We start from the raw sequence: 20435 nt of genomic DNA on the forward strand, positions 1-20435 counted from the left end.
GCTGGCGGCTGCTCCTGTACCCTGCCCGGGGATGCCTGGACAGAGCTCTCCATTCAGGCACAGAAACAGAAAGCGAACCGGTAAAAAAGTGTGTTGTGTAAGGTCCTCTGATTTTATTTTCACAACAAAGGAGAAATAGCTATCCTGTGGTCTGAAATGTAACTCACACCCCTATAAATAGTTCTCTAACATCATTGTGCCATTATGTTAATTACATCTGAGATTGCAGGTCTCTTTGAAATGGTTAGTATCTGAAGTTGAAAAATAATTCGTTATCATAAGGTTAAAAATGGGCTTTGTATACATTGGACTTTCTCCACACAAAATGGCAATCTGGGATTTATCCTTGCTTGTAATGTGTATTTCAACTAATGTATCAGCAAGTTAGTGTTTGTTACTTTTTGTTTTGTATTCTATAATGCTGCTAAGGAAGGTACACGGCCTGGTTGCAGAAGCCTTCTGAGAACATGGCAAAGCTACTTCGGTGGGCCAGAAGCCGCTGGCGGCGCCTGATGCCTGCAGTGGGCAGAGGCCGTCGCAGTTCCAGGACTCTTCCAGGACCATTTCTAGGACCCGCCTCTTCAGGACTAGACAGCTTGCAGGACCCAGCCAAGAAAACCAGTAAACACAGGATAGTCATACCGTGTCTGGAGCACTGTAAGGAAGAATATGACAAAGGACTAAGGCTGTGTAAGAACAACAGAATACGGACTACGAAGTACAGGTTATGGAACTTTATACCAAAGAACTTATTTGAGCAATTTCACAGGTAAAAGCGTGCTTTTCTGAAAATAAGTAGGGCTGTTACAGCTCCCACACTGGTAGCCGTGGCAGTCTGTGCAGCAGACTCCGCAGAGAGTCAGAATGACAAACCTCTTTTGGCGTCAGATGCATGAAGTGTTTTCCTTAGTTGGCAGGTAAAAGGCTGTAAAAAAGTGGGGTGAAATGGCAATGAAATGCCAAAAGTACAGTCTGTGACAACTCAATTAAAGCTTAAATAAATGCAAAGTAAGCAGAATGAGCATTCATAGCAGAAGTAATTGGTGATAACACAATCCCAATCTACCTTTTCCTTCCTCTCTTCCTTCACAGAGTCCACTCCGTCTTCTGGGTAGAGATATAAAATTTACGGAAATTTTGAAGCTATGGGGAAAAAAACATTTTTTTCTGGGTTTGGGGGAAAAAATGGAAATTTGGGGGAAAATGGAAAAATAAGAAGTACTTAGTTTTTTTAATCTCTCTTTACCAATGTAAAGTAACTGTTGCTTTAGGACAGCATTCCCCAAACTGGTACCCTCCAGATATTTTGGACTTCAGCTCTCATCAGCCTCAGGCAACATTGCCAGGAATGCTGGGCATTGTAGTCCAAAACATCTGGAGGGCACCAGGTTGGGAAAGCCTGCTTGAAGAACATAAAATTTATGTTATGTAAAACTTGGTTTGCTCATAAAGTTATTGCTACATTTAAAAACTTTAAAAAGTAAACTCGATAAAGTTGTAATTATTATCTGAATATACTATGCTTTAAAGTTTAATATAATTTTATGAGCAGACCAAGTTATACATAACATGAATAGCCACTCTCTAGGGGCCACAGTATCGTTCTCTAGACAAATAATGTAAATAAGTAATGGAAGAAATAACATTGCTGGGCATTTTACAGAGAGGATTAAAAAAGTTTCCCTCCGTGGCTTCATTATTTCCAGACATTTTACATCTCTAGCCTTTCTATAGAAGTGTTCTTATTACAAAGTTTTTAGAAATAATTTGTGGGGAATAAAGGCGGGGTAAGAATATATAAACACCTTGTCTTAAATTGTAAAAGAAAATATTTTATAATCCAAAACTGTTCAATTTTTCAGGGAGAAAAATGATCCTTGGAAAAAACCCTGAAAAACATACTTTCCCCTAATTTTTCCATTTTTTGTCTGGGTCTTCACATCTCTAGTCTGGGGGCCTCAGCAGCATAGAAATGCCCCCTGAACACCCTCCGCGATAGTGACATTCTGAGCTCACGGCTTCAGAGGTGTTGCGATGCACTGTGCATCACAGTCTTCCTTGGCTGCCCTGGAAAGACTGAGAAGAGTCATCACTGCATGCTGGCAGAGTCCAGACTTTTGCAGCTCCACAGAAGGCAGGTCTATGGGTGCACATCCATCCCAGCTTTTGAATAATCATTTGTCTCCCCGATGCAACAAGGGATCTGCATGCGCAAGCAACCTTCCATGAGCATGATGTGGATGTACAGTCAAAACCACATCTACATTTGCAAAGTTCATCCCAGACTTGTTGGATTCGCTGGATGGGTATTGTGATAACAATTGGGATGTGCCTCCACAATTGGGGCTATTAATTATGTGTGAATAGTTGCCTGAAACTACAGTTGGATAAGAGCCTACCTACTGTAATATTTTGCGGCGCACCTTAGCTCACAATTCCCCACCCCATCCCTGCAAGACCAGCAAGATCCCTTTTGATTTTCAGCTCCTGCTGTTCTAGAGGAAGAGGAGTTTAAGGATGCTTTGGCAAGTAGTCCTCTTTTGCCCCCCCTTCATGGATCACTGCCTTGTTGTGGCGAAGGGGCTTGCCTAACTCAATGAAGCCATAAGCTATGCCGTGCAGGGCCTCCCAAGACGGACAGGTCATGGCAGAGAGTTCTGACAAAATGTGGTCCACTGGAGAAGGAAATGGCAACCCACTCCAGTATTCTTGCCAAGAAAACCCCATGGAACGTATCACAAGGCTAAAAGAGATGACGCCGGAAGATGAGCCCCTCAGGTCGGAAGGTGTCCAATATACTACTGGGGAAGAGCAGAGGGAATTTCCAAGTAGCGCCAGAAAGTGTGAAGCGGCTGGGCCAAAGCCAAAAGGACACTCAGCTGTGGATGTGTCTAGTGGTGAAAAGAAAATCCGATGCTGTAAAGAACAATATTGTTTAGGAACCTGGAATGTCAGATCAATGAATCAAGGTAAGCTGGAGGTGGTCAAACATGAGATGGCAAGATTGAACATCGACATTTTGGGAATCAGCGAACTAAAATGGACAGGCATGGGCGAATTTAATTCAGGTGATCTACGACTGTGGGCAAGAATCCCTTAGAAGAAATGGAGTAGCACTCACAGTCAACAAAAGGGTGGGAAAAGCAGTACTGGGGTACAATCTCAAAAACGATAGAATGATTTCAGTACAAATCCAAGGCAAACCATTCAACATCACAGTAATTCAAGTCTATGCCCCAACCACTGAGGCCGAAGAAGCTGAGGTTGATCGGTTCTATGAAGACCTACAACACCTTCTAGAACTAACACCAAAAAAAGATGTCCTCTTCATCATAGGGGATTGGAATGCTAAAGTAGGAAGTCAAGAAATCACCGGGATAACAGGAAAGCATGGCCTTGGTGTACAAAATGAAGCAGGACAAAAGCTAATAGAGTTTTGCCAAGAGAACATGCTGATCATAGCAAACACTCTTTTCCAACAGCACAAGAGGCGAGTCTACACATGGACATCACCAGATGGTCAATATCGAAATCAGATTGATTATGTACTTTGCAGCCAAAGGTGGAGAAGCTCTATACAGTCAGTAAAAACAAGACCTGGAGCTGACTGTGGCCCAGATCATGAGCTGCTTGTTGCAAAATTTCGGCTTAAATTGAAGAACGTAGGGAAAACCACTAAACCATTCAGGTATGACCTAACTCATATCCCTTATGAATATACAGTGGAGGTGAGGAATAGATTTCAGGGATTAGACCTGATAGACAGAGTGCCTGAGGAACTATGGAAGGAGGTCCGTAACATTGTTCAGGAGGCAGCAACTCAATCCATCCCAAAGAAAAAGAAATGCAAGAAAGCCAAGTGGCTGTCTGAGGAGGCTTTACAAGTAGCTGAAGAAAGAAGGGAAGCGAAAAGCAAGGGAGAAAGGGGAAGATATATCCAACTGAATGCAGAGTTCCAGCGAATAGCAAGGAAAGACAAGAAGGCCTTCTTAAATGAACAATGCAAAGAAATCGAGGAAAACAACAGACTGGGAAAGACTAGAGATCTCTCCAAGAAAATTGGAGATATCAAGGGAACGTTTTGTGCAAAGATGGGCATGACAAAGGACAAAGAAGGCAGGGACCTAACAGAAGCAGATGAGATTAAGAAAGGGTGGAAAGAATACACAGAAGAACTATACAGGAAAGATCTGAATGTCCCTGATAGCCATGATAGTGCGGCCACTGAACTTGAGCCGGACATCCTAGAGAGTGAAATCAAGTGGGCCTTAGGAAGCATTAGTAACAACAAAGCTAGCGGAGATGACAGTCTTCCAGCTGAGCTATTTAAAATCCTAAAAGATGATGCTGTTAAAGTGCTGCACTCAATATACCAACAAATTTGGAACACTCAACAGTGGCCACAAGACTGGAAAAGGTCAGTTTACATTCCAATTCCAAAGAAGGGCAATGCCAAAGAGTGCTCAAACTACCGCACAATTGCGCTCATTTCACATGCCAGCAAGGTGATGCTCAAAATCCTACAAGCTAGGCTTCAGCAGTATGCGAACCGAGAACTACCAGAAGTACAAGCTGGGTTTCGAAGAGGCAGAGGAACTAGAGATCAAATCGCCAACGTTCGCTGGATCATGGAGAAATCAAGAGAATTCCAGAAAAACGTCTATTTCTGCTTCATTGACTACGCGAAAGCCTTTGATTGTGTGGATCACAACAAACTGTGGCAAATTCTTAAAGAGATGGGAGTACCAGACCACCTTACCTGTCTCCTGAGAAACCTGTACGAGGGTCAAGAAACAATAGTAAGAACCGGGCATGGAACAACCAATTGGTTCAAAATTGGGAAAGGAGTACGACAAGGCTGCATATTGTCACCCTGCTTATTTAACTTATATGCAGAGTACATCATGAGAAACGCCAGGTTGGATGAATCACATCAAATTAATGATTTGGAATTAAGATTGGTGGGAGAATTATCAACAACCTCAGATACGCAGATGATACTAGCCTAATGGCAAAAAGCAAAGAGGATCTAAAGAGCCTCTTGTTGAGGGTGGAAGAGGAGAGTGCAAAAGCTGGTTTGAAACTCAACATTAAAACAACAAAGATCATGGCATCTGGCCCCATCACTTCCTGGCATATAGAAGGGGAAGAAATGGAAGCAGTGACAGATTTTATTTTCTTGGGCTCCAAGTTCACTGCAGACGGTGACTGTAGCCATGAAATTAAAAGACGCTTGCTCCTTGGGAGGAAAGCTATGGCAAACCTAGACAACATAGTAAGAAGCAGAGACATCACCTTGCCGACAAAGGACCGTCTAATCAAAGCTATGGTTTTCCCAGTAGCAACGTATGGCTGTGAGATCTGGACTATAAGGAAGGCTGAGCGCCGAAGAATTGATGCTTTCAAACTGTGGTGCTGGAGAAGACTCTTACGAGTGCCCTGGACTGCAAGGAGGTCAGATCAGTCAATCCTAAAGGAAATCAACCCTGACTGTTCATTAGAAGGACAGATACTGAAGCTGAAGCTCCAATATTTTGGCCACCTAATGCGAAGAGAAAACTCCCTGGAAAAGACTCTGATGCTGGGAAAGATTGAAGGCAAAAGGGGAAGGGGACGGCAGAGGATGAGATGGCTAGATAGCATCACTGATGCAATGAATATGGACTTGAGCATGCTCCGGGAGACAGCGCAGGACAGGAAGGCCTGGCGTGCTATGGTCCATGGGGTCACGAAGAGTCGGACATGACTGAATGACTGAACAACAACAACAACCTCTTTTGCTCAGGGAGAGATATCCCGATTTTAACATATGGTAACTACTTTATTTGGGAATTATGTACATGCCTGGTTTCCTTTTGAGAACCATCACTGTCTTGCCCTTAGTGCTGGCTTCTGTTCCCCTACTCAGAAAAGGTACGTAGACAAGTTCACTGAAGGGAATTTAAAGAATGGTAAACACTGGATTTTCTGTTCTCTGGCAGTGCATGTTAATGGTGAAATAAATAACTATTCTAACTACACCAATTATTGTGTCCGATAGTGTCAAAAATCTATTCATTTATATTTTATTTAAATATTTATAAACTGCCTTTCTGGGCCAAGTCCACTCAAGGCAGTGAACAAATTACAAGCACAAAAATACAACAATATATTAACATTTTAAAAAGCAAAAATTACATCCCTTCCACAATATATTGAAATATAATTTGCTGTATAAAAGCAAATTCCAGAGCCACATGGTTCCCACCCAAATCTGTTGTTGAGCATGATCATTCAGATATCCTACTCCTGGCCCTTTTGAGCACGTGACTGACATTCTGATACTGACAATTTATGACAGGTTGTCTCCTCGAGACTCTGGCCTGCTTCAGACGCTGCAGGGGAACCTTGGCTTATTGTGCCTGATGGGTCCCACTTGGCTGCTCCTGCAAGTGGGAGTGGCTAAACCTTCTGTGGTCTGCTTAGTGTAATGTGAACCAGGAACTCTGGCTTGTCAAGGGAGAGACAAGCCAGAGTCATAAACATGCTTAGCCCCTCCACTTGGAGGAGGAGCCCAGTGGGAGCAATGAGGCAGCATGTGCTTGCACACTACTCAAGCACAATAAGCCCGTGTTCCCTGGCTTATTGTCACATCCGAACTGGGCCAGTATTAGCATAACATTATGTTTTGCCTCTAATAGAACTGTTGATGTGCCCTGTCCTCAGCACTTAGGTGCTGGTGTAGCAAGCCTTAGGTTTGGTCTGTAGCTTTAAACAGAATATAATCAAACACTCTTAGAAACATACAGGTTGTAGAAAGGGGCTACAGTTTGTGGATGGATACCATGTTGTGCTGGTTAGTCTGAACACATTTTCTGATCTTATTGCGATGTTAGGAAATCTTTTCTGATTTTAGACCAGGGGGTTCAGGCAGGGTCACAACATGCACACGTACATTTTTCTAGACAGAGGTCAGTTTGCTCCCTTTCAGTTGATGCAGACACAAATCTAAAGCTAATTGCTACTCTCCAAGTTGTGTCACATCCAGCGGTAGGAATTGTTGTTACATGCAATGGCCGACACCCATATCCTGTGTGTGTTTTTGCTTTGTTTCAGAGCTGCCAATTTATATTTCTTATTTATAGTTCTGCTCAACTGGGTTCCCATGGTGGAGGCCTTTAGAAAAGAAATCACAATGATCCCTCTAATGGTGGTTCTTGCAATTATTGCAGTAAAAGATGCCCTGGAGGATTGCACAAAATACAAATTAGATAAAAAGATAAACAACTTGGTAACCCAAGTCTACTGTAGGTAAGTAAATCAGAAGCAACCTTACTGTTGCCTTTAACAAATACCAGCATTATGACTGTTCGCTTTTTCATGAGACTAATTGGACTTGCAACCCACTAATCTGTCTGACAGTGGCCAAATGTGTGTCAGATCTTCTTATCTGCCTTTGAATGTGTGGTCACATCTCAACTCCAGGGTTTTCTGGAGCTGAATGTTTAGATCCATTCCAATCTGGCTTCCAGCTCACTTCTGGAACTGAAACTGATTTGGTCATCCTGATTTGGATGACCTGTTGGGAGATGAGTAAGTGGAGTGAAAATGTATTGATTTTCCTGGATTGCTCAGTGGCTTTCCAGATCATTGATCAGGAATAAACAACTTGGTGCCCTCCACATGTTTGGACTGCAATTCGCATGGTCATTGGCCATGCTGGCTGACTCTTATGGGAGTTGTAGTCCAAAACATCTGGAGGACACCAGCTTTCCTACCCCTGCCGTTGACCATGGTATACTTGTGGGTCACTTAGCGTGAATGGGTTTATGGCTCTCAGTTCTTCAGTGCCTCCAAGAATTCCTGGTGGGAACAGCCCCACCATGTAGTGCTGGGAGACTGCTGTTCCACTCATGGCCTTTGGCTCAGGGTGCCACTGTCTCCCATGCTTTTCAACATGTGCATAAAGCCACTGCATGATGTTATCTGCAGGTTTGGGCTGAGGAGTTACCAGCATGCTGATGACACACAATTCCATTCTCTTTTCCATCATCTAATACTAGACAGGCAATGGAAGGGATTAATCGGTGTCTGGTGTTGGTCAAGAAGTGGATGGGGGTAAAGAAGCGGAAACCTAATCCAGACAAGATGGAGGCTCTTTTAGGAATTCTGGCAATCTGGGAGAATATGCTTATCCTATTTATTTTACCCTGGATGGGATTGTACTTTCCCTGAAGGCCTAACCATTTCCCTGGATGCTCTTTTGGCTTTGGTTGCCAGGAGAGCCTTTTATCATTGAGCTACAGCCTCTCTTAGAGATGCTCTTAGAAGCAGCTGCAGTGGAAACCTGAAAAGAAACCTCCACCTTTGAACATAGTTGTCAAAGCACAGGCTGTGGGAACAGAAGAGGGAGGGGAGTAAGCCAGTTAAGTTAATTTGCAGTTTTCCTCCTGTAGTCCACTGCCATGAATGGAGGCTGCTGCCTGTGATGTCAGTGGCGTGGTGAATCCACTCCAAGTTTCAGTCAGAACCAGTCAAAACTCTAAAGGAGCTATCCAGGGTGCAAAGACCTTGGATCTGTGCTTTAAATCAAAGCTTCCTAAACTTGAGGAATGATGGTTTTGTGGGGAAATCCGGCTACAAGGGTTTGCCAAAAGCAGCGGTGAGTCACAAAGCATGGAAGCCTCTTATTCCCCAGCCTTTCCTTTTTGTTATGGCAAGGATGGGAAACCTCCGGTCTGGAGACTTTATCCAGACAGTGGAGTTCCCTATCCAACCTGTGGAGGCTCAGATCCTTCTGGGTGGAGGGCAGGGAGGGCAGTCCCACTGTTATCTTGGATCGATGATTGGAGATAACCAGGGAATATCCCGTATTTTGCCTACCTTTCACCATCCCACATGGGTGAGGGGAGCGGTGCGCTAAGTGCATCACAAACCCTGCATCCTCCCCAACTGGGGAAGGCAAAGCCACTCTGACTGAGATGCAGGCTGGTGGATCGCTTTTCCACCTGCACCTTGGTCGGGGCGACTTTAGGCAGAGCTGGGTCCCAGCCGATGTGGCAGCTGGAGGAACAGTCAAGGCTGCGTCACTTCCCGTGGTCTTTCCTCAGCTGAGAAAGCCCATGCCCAGCAAAACTAGGTCCTCAAAGGGCCCTCTGGAGCTCCAGCCTGGCCGTCGGCCACACCACCTGACATTATGCAGCCTGCAGAGAGCCGGAGGGTGGGGTCACTTCATTTGTCCTGCCACCTGTTTCATGGGGTGCGGGAGAAGGAAGTGTTTCAGGCCAGAAATTTTAAGGCCAAACTGTACATGACATTAATCAGGTAGTTTTGCCTTTAAGTGCAGGTGTTTTTCCCATTCACGCAAATAATTAGTGTGTGTGTGTGGGGGGGCTGATCCAGAATGGGACTCTGGCTGGGGAGTGAATGAGAATTTTATTTAAACTTTTGCCTACTTGCTGGGGGGCGTGGGGAGAACTCCAATAGGAGTGAATGGGAGGATTTCCTCCCCCCCCCCGCCTGTAAATAGCCAGTGCAGAGGGCCTGGTCTAGATTGGGACCACAGCAGGAGGCAAAGGATTAAAGCCCCTCTTACAACCCCCCAGCCAGAATCCTGATATGGATCCCCCTCCCGCACCCACACAGGCTATCTGGGGTAGGGCAAAACTACGTGATTAACGTCAGGTGTACTTGGACCCTTCGCTGTCTATAATTACTGTTACGTGCTTGGGGTCGGTCTAAATCGCCTTCCGGGGTTCCCTTACCACTCAGCGCCTCGGATTATGAAGAGACTGAGGATCCTCCCAGCTCTGAACCTCTTGCGCTGGGAACATTCGTTGCGCTAGGCCAAGGGGAGGGCCCGCGTGAGGCCTGTGCTGCAGCAGGAAGTCAGGCGGGCTGAGGGGAGCAGGGAGCTGTTGGGCTCCCAGTGTTCTGGACTCTCATCTCGAGCCCAGCAGGGCAAATAACCTTCTATGAAAGAAACGCCACATGTCTCCGGTGTCCTCCTTCTCAGGAAACTGAAGTCTAAGTGCTGCAGCCCACTTCTGAAGAGGTGGGAAGTTTCAGGGGCTTCAGCACTTACTCAGACTTCAGTTGCCGGAGGAGGAGGAGGACGCTTGGAGACATTACAGTTTTAGGACGTTGCAGGGAGCTTTTGTGTCCCAATACTGTTTTAGTGGCTATTTTTACTAACTGTTCAGGAAGGGTGGCTTTTCCTGTCGACTCACCAGAGCGTTGGAAGTATTTGTGCTTTAAATATATTAAGGGCTCCTTCACATGGAGCTTTTATCCTGCTATTGAGAGTGCTCACTCACAGATGTTTGTGGGTCCTTTTCATGATGTCGTCAACCTCCAGGGCACATCCAGAGGTACTTCCTGGTTATTCCAACTCAAAAAGATCCGGAAATAATGAACTATTTATTTTAAATCGGATTGTTATGCTATTAAAACAGCCACTAAATGGCGCTGTTTCATTGAGTTCTATCGGACTTTGAAAATTAAAAGCTTCCCCTCTTAGCAATCATATGGTCGCTGTCTGGGAGCCTGCAGAAAGACTCCACAATGAGAGAACTGCATATTTTTATTTTAATCTAAAGGCAGCCTCAGTTAGGGATGGGTGGAATGCTTAACTCTGGGTCCGGGGGGGGGGGGTGTCCGCAGGGGGGGAGGTGATTCGCCCCTCCCCCTCCGGAATCTTAGCCGGCCGGCTCTGCTCTGCGGCGATTCTGCGGAGCTGCTGGCAGGCTCCGCAGCACCAGCAATACAGCCACCGTTGATTGCTGTATCGCTGGCTGGGCGGATTGACTGTGGATACAAATGGCATCCACTACGCCATTTGCGGCCATAAAGGTTTTGTTGTTGTTCAGTCGTTCAGTCGTGTCCGACTCTTCGTGACCCCATGGACCATAGCATGCCAGGCCTTCCTGTCCTCCGCTCTCTCCTGGAGTGTGCTCAAGTTCATATTCATTGCATCGGTGATGCTATCTAGCCATCTCATCCTCTGCCGTCCCCTTCTCCTTTTGCCTTCAGTCTTTCCCAGCATCAGGGTCTTTTCCAGGGAGTTTTCTCTTCGCATTAGGTGGCCAAAATATTGGAGCTTCAGCTTCAGTATCTGTCCTTCCAATGAGCACTCAGGGTTGATTTCCTTTAGGATGGACTGATTTGACCTCCTTGCAGTCCAGGGGACTCGTAAGAGTCTTCTCCAGCACCACAGTTCGAAAGCATCAATTCTTCGGTGCTCAGCCTTCCTTATAGTCCAGCTCTCACAGCCATACATTACTACTGGGAAAACCATAGCTTTGATTAGACGGACCTTTGTCGGCAAGGTGATGTCTCTGCTTCTTACATGCTGTCTAGATTTGCCAAAGCTTTCCTCCCAAGGAGCAAGCGTCTTTTAATTTCATGGCTACAGTCACCATCTGTGGTGATCTTGGAGCTCAAGAAAGTAAAATCTGTCACTACTTCCATTTCTTCCCCTTCTATATGCCAGGAAGTGATGGGGCCACATGCCATGATCATCATTTTTTTAATGTTGGGTTTCAAACCAGCTTTTGCACTCTCCTCTTTCACCCTCAATAAGAGGCTCTTTAGATCCTCTTCGCTTTCTGCCATTACGGTGGTATCGTCTGCATATCGGAGGTTGTTGATAATTCTCCCACCAATCTTAATTCCGACCTGTGATTCATCCAACCCGGCGTTTCTCATGATATACTCTGCATATAAGTTAAATAAGCAGGGTGACAATATGCAGCCTTGTCATACTCCTTTCCCAATTTTGAACCACTCGGTTGTTCCATGTCTGGTTCTTACTGTTGCTTCTTGACCCTCGTACAGGTTTCTCAGGAGACAGGTAAGGTGGTCTGGTCCTCCCATCACTTTAAGAATTTGCCACAGTTTGTTGTCATCCACACAATCAAAGGTTTTAGCTTAGTCAATGAAGCAGAAATAGACGTTTTTCTGGAATTCTCTTGCTTTCTCCATGATCCAGCGAACGTTGGCGATTTGATCTCTAGTTCCTCTGCCTCTTCGAAACCCAGCTTGTACTTCCGGTAGTTCTCGGTTTGCATACTGCTGAAGCCTAGCTTGTAGGATTTTGAGCATCACCTTGCTGGCATGTGAAATGAGCGCAATTGTGCGGTAGTTTGAGCACTCTTTGGCATTGCCCTTCTTTGGAATTGGAATGTAAACTGACCTTTTCCAGTCTTGCGGCCATTGTTGAGTGTTCCAAATTTGTTGGCATATTGAATGCAGCACTTTAACAGCATGATCTTTTAGGATTTTAAATAGCTCAGCTGGAATACTGTCATCTCCACTAGCTTTGTTGTTACTAATGCTTCCTAAGGCCCACTTGATTTCACTCTCGAGGATGTCCAGCTCAAGTTCAGTGACCGCACTATCATGGCTATCAGGGACATTCAGATCTTTCCTGTATAGTTCTTCTGTGTATTCTTTCCACCTCTTCTTAATCTCATCTGCTTCTGTTAGGTCCCTGCCTTCTTTGTCCTTTATCATGGCCGTCTTTGCACAAAACGTTCCATTGAGATCTCCAATTTTCTTGAAGAGTTCTCTAGTCTTTCCCAGTCTGTTGTTTTCCTCGATTTCTTTGCATTGTTCATTTAAGAAGGCCTTCTTGTCTTTCCTTGCTATTCGCTGGAACTCTGCATTCAGTTGGATATATCTTCCCCTTTCTCCCTTGCTTTTCGCTTCCCTTCTTTCTTCAGCTACTTGTAAAGCCTCCTCAGACAGCCACTTGGCTTTCTTGCATTTCTTTTTCTTTGGGATGGATTGAGTTGCTGCCTCCTGAACAATGTTATGGACCTCTGTCCATAGTTCCTCAGGCACTCTGTCTATCAGGTCTAGTCCCTTAAATCTATTCCTCACCTACACTGTATATTCATGGTTTAGTGGTTTTCCCTACGTTCTTCAATTTAAGCTGAAATTTTGCAACAAGAAGCTCATGATCTGAGCCACAGTCAGCTCCAGGTCTTGTTTTTACTGACTGTATAGAGCTTCTCCATCTTTGACTGCAAAGGACATAATCAGTCTGATTTCTATATTGACCATCTGGTGATGTCCATGTGTAGACTCGCCTCTTGTGCTGTTGGAAAAGAGTGTTTGCTATGATCAGCGTGTTCTCTTGGCAAAACTATTAGCTTTTGTCCTGCTTCATTTTGTACACCAAGGCCATGCCTGCCTGTTATCCCAGTGATTTCTTGACTTCCTACTTTAGCATTCCAATCCCCTATGATGAAGAGGACATCTTTTTTTGGTGTTAGTTCTAGAAGGTGTTGTAGGTCTTCATAGAACCGATCAACCTCAGCTTCTTCGGCCTCAGTGGTTGGGGCATAGACTTGAATTACTGTGATGTTGAATGGTTTGCCTTGGATTCGTACTGAGATCATTCTATCGTTTTTAAGATTGTACCCCAGTACTGCTTTTCCCACCCTTTTGTTGACTATGAGTGCTACTCCATTTCTTCTAAGGGATTCTTGCCCACAGTAGTAGATATGATGGTCACCTGAATTAAATTCGCCCATGCCTGTCCATTTTAGTTCGCTGATTCCCAAGATGTCAATGTTCAATCTTGCCATCTCATGTTTGATCACCTCCAGCTTACCTTGATTTTTTTCTTGATTGAATGGATCTGACATTCCAGGTTCCTAAACAATATTGTTGTTTACAGCATCGGATTTTCTTTTCACCACCAGACACATCCACAGCTGAGTGTCCTTTCGGCTTTGGCCCAGCCGCTTCACTCTTTCTGGCACTACTTGGAAATACCCTCTGCTCTTCCCCAGTAGTATATTGGACACCTTCTGACCTGAGGGTCTCATCTTCCGGCGTCATCTCTTTTAGCCTTGTGATACGTTCCATGGGGTTTTCTTGGCAAGAATACTGGAGTGGGTTGCCATTTCCTTCTCCAGTGGACCACATTTTGTCAGAATTCTCCGCCATGACCTGTCCATCTTGGGTGGCCCTGCACAGCATAGCTTATGGCTTCACTTAGTTACGCAAGCCCCTTCGCCACAACAAGGCAGTGATCCATGAAGGAGATAAAGGTTTTAGTTTAAGCTTAATGCAGCCGTAAATGGTTGCATTTAGCTTAAACTAAGACCTTTATGGCTGCAAATGGCATAGTGGACGCCATTTGCGGCCACAGTCAATTTGCCCAGCCAGTGATATGGCAATGGCGGCTGTATTGCTGGCGCTCTGGAGCCGGCCGGCGGGGAGGATCTGGCCAGTGAGGATTCCTCCAGGAGGCGGAGGTAAGTCTTGTGATCCTCCACAGACTCTGGGGGGCTGGATTCTTTTGAATCCGGCCTCACTGGGGTCTATGGAGGATTTTTCCCCCATCTCTAGCCTCAGTCTGAGGGTGTCCAAACACCAAAGGATTTCATCATTTTATTCTGCCCCCTCTTACCATTACTGTGGGTTGCAAAGGATTTAGGAATGATAAAGCAACTAGAGATGCTGAAAACCTTCCCCGCCCAAAAAAAAAGGCTGTGAAAGAAACAGGATACTGGTTGAAAGCTGGAAGCCTTAAACTGCCTCTCTCTCTCTCTCTCTCTCTCGTAATGTAGTATTTAAGATGCAATCTTACACATTTACACTCACTAATAAGTCCTGCTGAATTCAATCATACTTTCAGCTTTAAGGAGGAAATTGTCCTTGGATACTTGGTTACTCCATTGGCTTACTCCATATTTGGCTTACTCCATTACTGATGGCTTTTTAAGAAGCCACCAGTAATCCCTGTGTCTGCAAAAACTCAGGTAACCTCAGTTATGTACTACCATCTTTCTCCAGATGAATTAGCGCTTCTGAATTTTTCAGTATTACTACTACTACTACCAGTAACAACAATAATAATATGAGCTAGGAACACAAACTGGATGATAGTATCAGGAAATGGAAGTTGATTTCGCCCATCCTGTTTCCTCAAATGGAAGAAGCCTCCAGAGCATTTCTACACGAGTGATTCATTTACTGCACACTGGTGATTGGCCACTCATAGAAGTTTGGGGGTCCATTAGATTACGAGCGTCTCTACACTAGCCTAAAATCCTGCATTTAAAAGGGGCTTTTTGTTTCTGTTTTAAATGCAGGATCACAACAGACTCCCTTTATGTGTGCTTCCTTTCCCCCTTCCCCTTTTCCCTTCCTTCTCCCCCTTATCTGAGTCTTCCATATGTTTAATTGATCCAGCTCCTCTTCTTGTGGCTTTTCCTTTTTCATGGTGGGAACTCAAGCTGAACACAAGCGTGGTAATTTGATACCTCATTATCTCTGATCTATTGAAAAACAGAATAAAGGTCATTTAGTGCAGGAGACGCCCTGGAGGTTAACGATGTCATCTAAAATTCCATGAGTAACCAATCTCAATAGCAGGATAAAAGCTCCATGCGAAGAAGCCCTACATTATCGACATCCAAGGTCCCTCCTGTGGTATTTCCACTTAAAAAAAAAGGTAAAGGTGTCCCCAACCAGTCGTGTCCGACTCTAGGGTGCGGTGCTCATCCCCGTTTCTAAGCCGAAGAGCCAGAGCTGTCCGAAGACGCTTCCGTGGTCATGCGGCCGGCATGACTGAACACCGAGGTGCACGGAATGCTGCTACCTTTTCCACCGAGGCGGTACCTATTTATCTACTTGCAATTTCTTGCTTTCGAACTGCTAGGTTGGCAGAAGCTGGGACTGAAGACGGGAGCTCACTCCATCACGCAGCACTCGGGTCTCGAACTGCTGACCTGCCGACCTTCCAGTCTGCAGTTCAGCGTCTTAACCACTAAGCCACCGCGGCCCCACATTTCCACTTTACTACATTGTAAAAAGAACCTCCAATAATCAGCTTTATTTTAAAATATGGTTTCACACGGGCGTACTGCTATTTTTCAGCTACTATATGGTGCTGTTTTCATTGAAAAATATAGAAATCGCTGGAAAGGCTGCCGATCACATTTATCGTCTAAGGAGTCAATCCTCATTGCACCACAGAAATGGGACAAAATGCTCCAGGGGGCTACCGGAGTTTCCTTTAATGTAGAGGAGCCCCTGGGTAGAGAAATGAAGTAATGCACATAATATCCCCCTTTGCTTAAGGCGCTTCAGGGAACAGTCCTATGTATGTTTAGATGGAGCTGGCTGGGAGACGCTGGAAATTGTAGGACTTTTTGCTGTCTAAAGATGCATAGGATTGCACCCTCAGGGGCTGAAGTAGCCTAGGGGCTTGCAACCTCAGCTGCTTCTGAGTAGACATGCTTCAGATTGGCTATACTGGGGCAATTGGCATTTGGGACTTGGTAAATTGTGCTGCAGTTCATTTGCCACACCAGACTGAGCCTGCATCAGCACTGGATGGGGATTGGGGCCCTTTGCGCCAGATCCAGACCCCTCAGCCCTGGATTGCAAAGTCCTGAACTCCCAGCAAGGGCCTCCTGGGACTCTCGCCTGATTCCACCTCCCTTGTGCTGGCTGTGCACGTCAGCAGCCGCGCTTGTGTCTTTGGAAGTGGAGGAATATGCTCTGAATTTAAAATCTTTTCAGACTGAGCTCTTGAGAAGGCAGTGAGCTCATTATGCGTTTTAGGAAATGTGCGGTGCTTAAAAGTGGTAATTACAGCTCGGTGGTATCGTTTGGGGATGTGAGAGGCTCCTGACAGACGTTAAGGCAGCCTTACTTGTGCTTTGTAGTTGTACTGCTGTATTGATTTTGCACACTGATTTTTGTGTCCTCTTACAAAACCGGTGATAACCATCTAGAAAGGGAAGTAGGCAACTGACTTGTACATAATATTTTGAGACTGTGTAGTTCTTTCCGTTGTTCATTGCTCTTGGTTCCCTTGCACTTTGGGGGAAATAGGCCCCACAACAGGAAGGACGAATGGCACGCTTGCTTGCCTGCCTGCCTGCCTGCCTGCCTGCCTGCCTGCCTTCCTTCCTTCCTTCCTTCCTTCCTTCCTTCCTTCCTTCCTTCCCTCCTTCCTTTCCCCACCCACCTCCCTTTTTAGGCTTCTACTTTTTAGGCTTAGCTTGCCTATTATTGTATTTGCAATTGGCTTACATACATTATCCGCAAAATTATCTGGGAAATTATCTGCGAAAAAATAAAGCACTAGAAATTTTTCTAAATGTGCCACAATTGAGCTTTACCAAAAAACTAGTTCTGGATCTGAAGAAGCCTGCACAGTTCTAAAAAGCGCCCCCGCCCCCACAGAGATAGTCCCTGGCTCTGCTGGGCACCAGATTTGCTTGTCTCCTCTCTGGAAAAGTAACCATCATGCCTCCTGCACGACAAGCTACACCTGCTGAAATGCCCTCTCCTCCACAACTATTAAAGGGGCAGGAGCCCTGTCCTCTCTCGTATCTGGCCACCCTAGTTGAGGCTCTGACTGTGAGATCTCAGTTGCCCTCCCAGTGCACCATAGCTGGTGGCTGTGTGTTGGCCATCACATTGGAAGAGGGGCCTGTGTGCACTGAAACCGGTGCAAGTGAATCCTGTCTGACCATCACATCTCCATGGAGGATGGATAGGGTGATAGCACAGGTTGGAGTTGCATGTATTGGACTTTGCACATTTGGCCTTAGTTCAAGGTATGCCTGAGGGGAATCTTGGGTGCACAGACCTACTCCCCCAAAACACACAGAGCTGGTTCAGATATAACAAGAAGCCACCATAGGTGAACTTCCCCACGAGGTTTCTTATCGTGGCTCCAGCCGCCGTTTTGAAAGTTCAAGCCGTGGCAGAGGTGCAGTACAGCATGTCATTGGGTGGGTTGATGCGGTGATGAACAAGCCACCCACAACCCTAAAACAGGCCGTGGGTTCTGGGTGGTGGCTTGTTAATCACTGGAAAACTGAGAGGGAAGGCGCTATGTGCAAAAAAAACCCAGGAAGGAAAAGAACCCAACGTGCCACTGAGTATGATTTATAATAATTGTTTATTCATTGTGCAAATCTCTAAAGAGATTTTTAGAGATTTGTACAATGAATAAACAATTATTATAGACCATACTCAGTGGTGGTTTGGGATCTTTTCCTTCCTGGAGTGTTTTGATATGTTAAGCACCCCAACAACCCACCCTCAGTGGGTTCACACGTAATGACAAGCTGTGGCATACTGCCACCACAGATTGAATGTTTAAAATGCAAAATGGCAAGCCCCATGAGGAAATTCATCTGCGGTGGCTTGCCATTAAGTGTAAGTCTCTGCTCAGTCACACAGCCTCATCTAAATCGCGCTCTTTTGTGTGCAAGGTACAGAGAATCCTACATTCCTCTTGACTTCATTTAAAAATTCAAAAAATGGGGGGGAAATTGAACTTTTCATGGCACGGAATGTTTTGACTATCAGCTTTTCTACCTCTGGCTGAATTATTTTTAACGTGGTGTTGGGTTTTCTTTGGTATTTTTTGAATTTTAAAGTTTTACTCTAATATCTTATTGTATTGTTATGTTTCTGTTTTGTTTGTCTCTATGAAAGACAAACAGAAAGATGTCTTATAAAGTTGGTGGATTTTAAAGACTATAATGGTATAATTGTTTATAATTACAGAGTTTTCCTTTTTATTCCTCCTTTTCAAAGTCAGAGGTTATTTTTCCCCTATTTTTCAGAAAAGAAAAGCAATATAAAGAGAAGTTCTGGAAAGATGTTCATGTTGGTGATTTTATCCGACTCTCTTGCAATGATGAGATTCCTGCTGACATGGTGCTGATATATTCTAGTGATGGAGATGGAATTTGTCACCTTGAAACATCGAGCCTTGATGGAGAGACCAATCTAAAACAGAGGCAGGTGGTAAAAGGATATGCAGAGCAGGTATGCACTGCTCATGTTCTGTGACCTGGAAAAAGGGTGTGGTGTCACGTTTCCTTGGCCCCCACCTTCCTCATGCACACATACAAGAAGAAAGGCTTCAGTCTCACGTCTTTATTTAATTCACTATCAACAGGTTCATTACAGATGCAAATCCCCAAAGACTCTCAGGCTACAAAGGAATAACAGCAGGGAATCCAAATGGGAACTATGATGTTGGTAGCAGTTTGAACAGGGACTTGCTGGCTAGAATAACATAGGGAGAGAAACCTCTCCCATCCAGTGATGCTCCCATCACCGACCATGTTGACCGTCTCAGCAACACCTCTTAACTTTTCCCTCAGTGCTACAGTCTGGCAACCCTCAGGTCACGCCCTGCGCTCTCCTCCTCCTCCTCCTGCTGGATTCTTACCAGGGGGAGGGGGGGGGCCTTTAGGCCCAGCCATCTGGGTGCTAGCATCCTGAGAAGCATGCCTAACCATATCTGCACTGGCTGGGGAAGATGCCTCCCCCGGTTCTTGCTATTCCCCTTGTGAATCTGAACTGCTAACTATCTCACTCAGAATCAGTCCTGACATGTGGATATAATCCATGTTCTACCGATGATGTTAGGATACCTTCTATAGGTTTTAATTGTTCTTGAAAGCAACAGGGCCCTTTGTGCCTGATCTGGGACTCCTGGTTTTGTTCATTCACCTTCCAGGATACGTCTTTATGATTGGGGGGGGGGGACGTTCCCTCTTGGTGGATCCCTTCTTTCAAGGGTTCCACAAAAAAGAATTATTGATAGGCTGCCATCAGTCAGGAAGAACCTCCTGGCATGCTAGTCTGTCAAGTTGCTTTGGGGGCTTCAGAGCCCTTCATGGTGGGAAGAGTTTTTAGTGAGAAATTCCCTTTTAAAACAACATGGCCAAATGTCCAAAAGGAATTAATTTGTGGGGAAAACAATTAGTAAAGCAACAATGACACACAGAGAATTCCAAATAAACCTGGTAAAATTAATCTGACTTACCTAGTTACATGTTACCTACTTGAGCAGGGTTCCAGAGTGAATCGTCTGAGAGATGATGCAGAGTGAATCGTCTGAGAGAGCGCATCTCTGCCTCCAATAAGATGTTATATGGAAAGCTCCAAGGAGTGACCCAAGTCTTATTTTATGCAGGGGTGGGCAACAGGCAGCCCCTGGGCTGCATGCAGCCCATCAGGGGGATGTTTCTGGCCCCCACTGGGTCCTTTGCTTCTGTGGCACTGCCCCCATGCTGCTACACCACAGCATTCCTGGCAATTGTGGTGGGAACAAGGTGCATGGGGAGCTGTTTGGCGGCTGTGGGGAGGGCAATTCTGCTGGGAAACAAGGCACACTCTTCCACTGGACCTTGATTCCCAGCAGAATTGGTGGTTGTGCAGAGAAACAGGGTGCACAGAGATCACACACTGGTTTCTCTGCAGAATCGCGCTCTCCCCAGCTCACCAAAGATAGGGGCATATGAAACCCCGCTTACCTGGCTCCGCTGGGGTCCGCTGTTGGAGGGATGTGATCCGTTCCTCCCCCCAGAATCCTCGATGGGGGGGGGGAAGCGATCCATTCCTCCCAGCCGGAATCCTGCCCGGCCGGCTCCGCTCCGCGGCTAGTCTGCGGAGCTGCC

The 20435-nt window shown here is 45.5% G+C and overlaps 1 protein-coding gene across 1 annotated transcript in view; it reads left to right on the forward strand.

Moving 5' to 3' along the window:
• The first annotated feature begins 467 nt into the window (after window positions 1–467).
• Window positions 468–20435, forward strand: part of ATP10D (ATPase phospholipid transporting 10D (putative)) — a 90499-nt gene continuing 70531 nt past the window's right edge. Inside the window, exons 1-3 of the mRNA XM_084856852.1 lie at window positions 468–769; window positions 7096–7290; window positions 18588–18792. Coding sequence (XP_084712978.1) covers window positions 468–769; window positions 7096–7290; window positions 18588–18792 — 702 coding nt within the window. The remainder of the gene's footprint in view (window positions 770–7095; window positions 7291–18587; window positions 18793–20435) is intronic.

The sequence above is a fragment of the Heloderma suspectum genome, chromosome 5 (assembly GCF_057233095.1).
Source record: "Heloderma suspectum isolate Gila_16-S chromosome 5, 16-S_ref, whole genome shotgun sequence".
In the NCBI taxonomy this organism is placed as follows: domain Eukaryota; kingdom Metazoa; phylum Chordata; class Lepidosauria; order Squamata; family Helodermatidae; genus Heloderma; species Heloderma suspectum.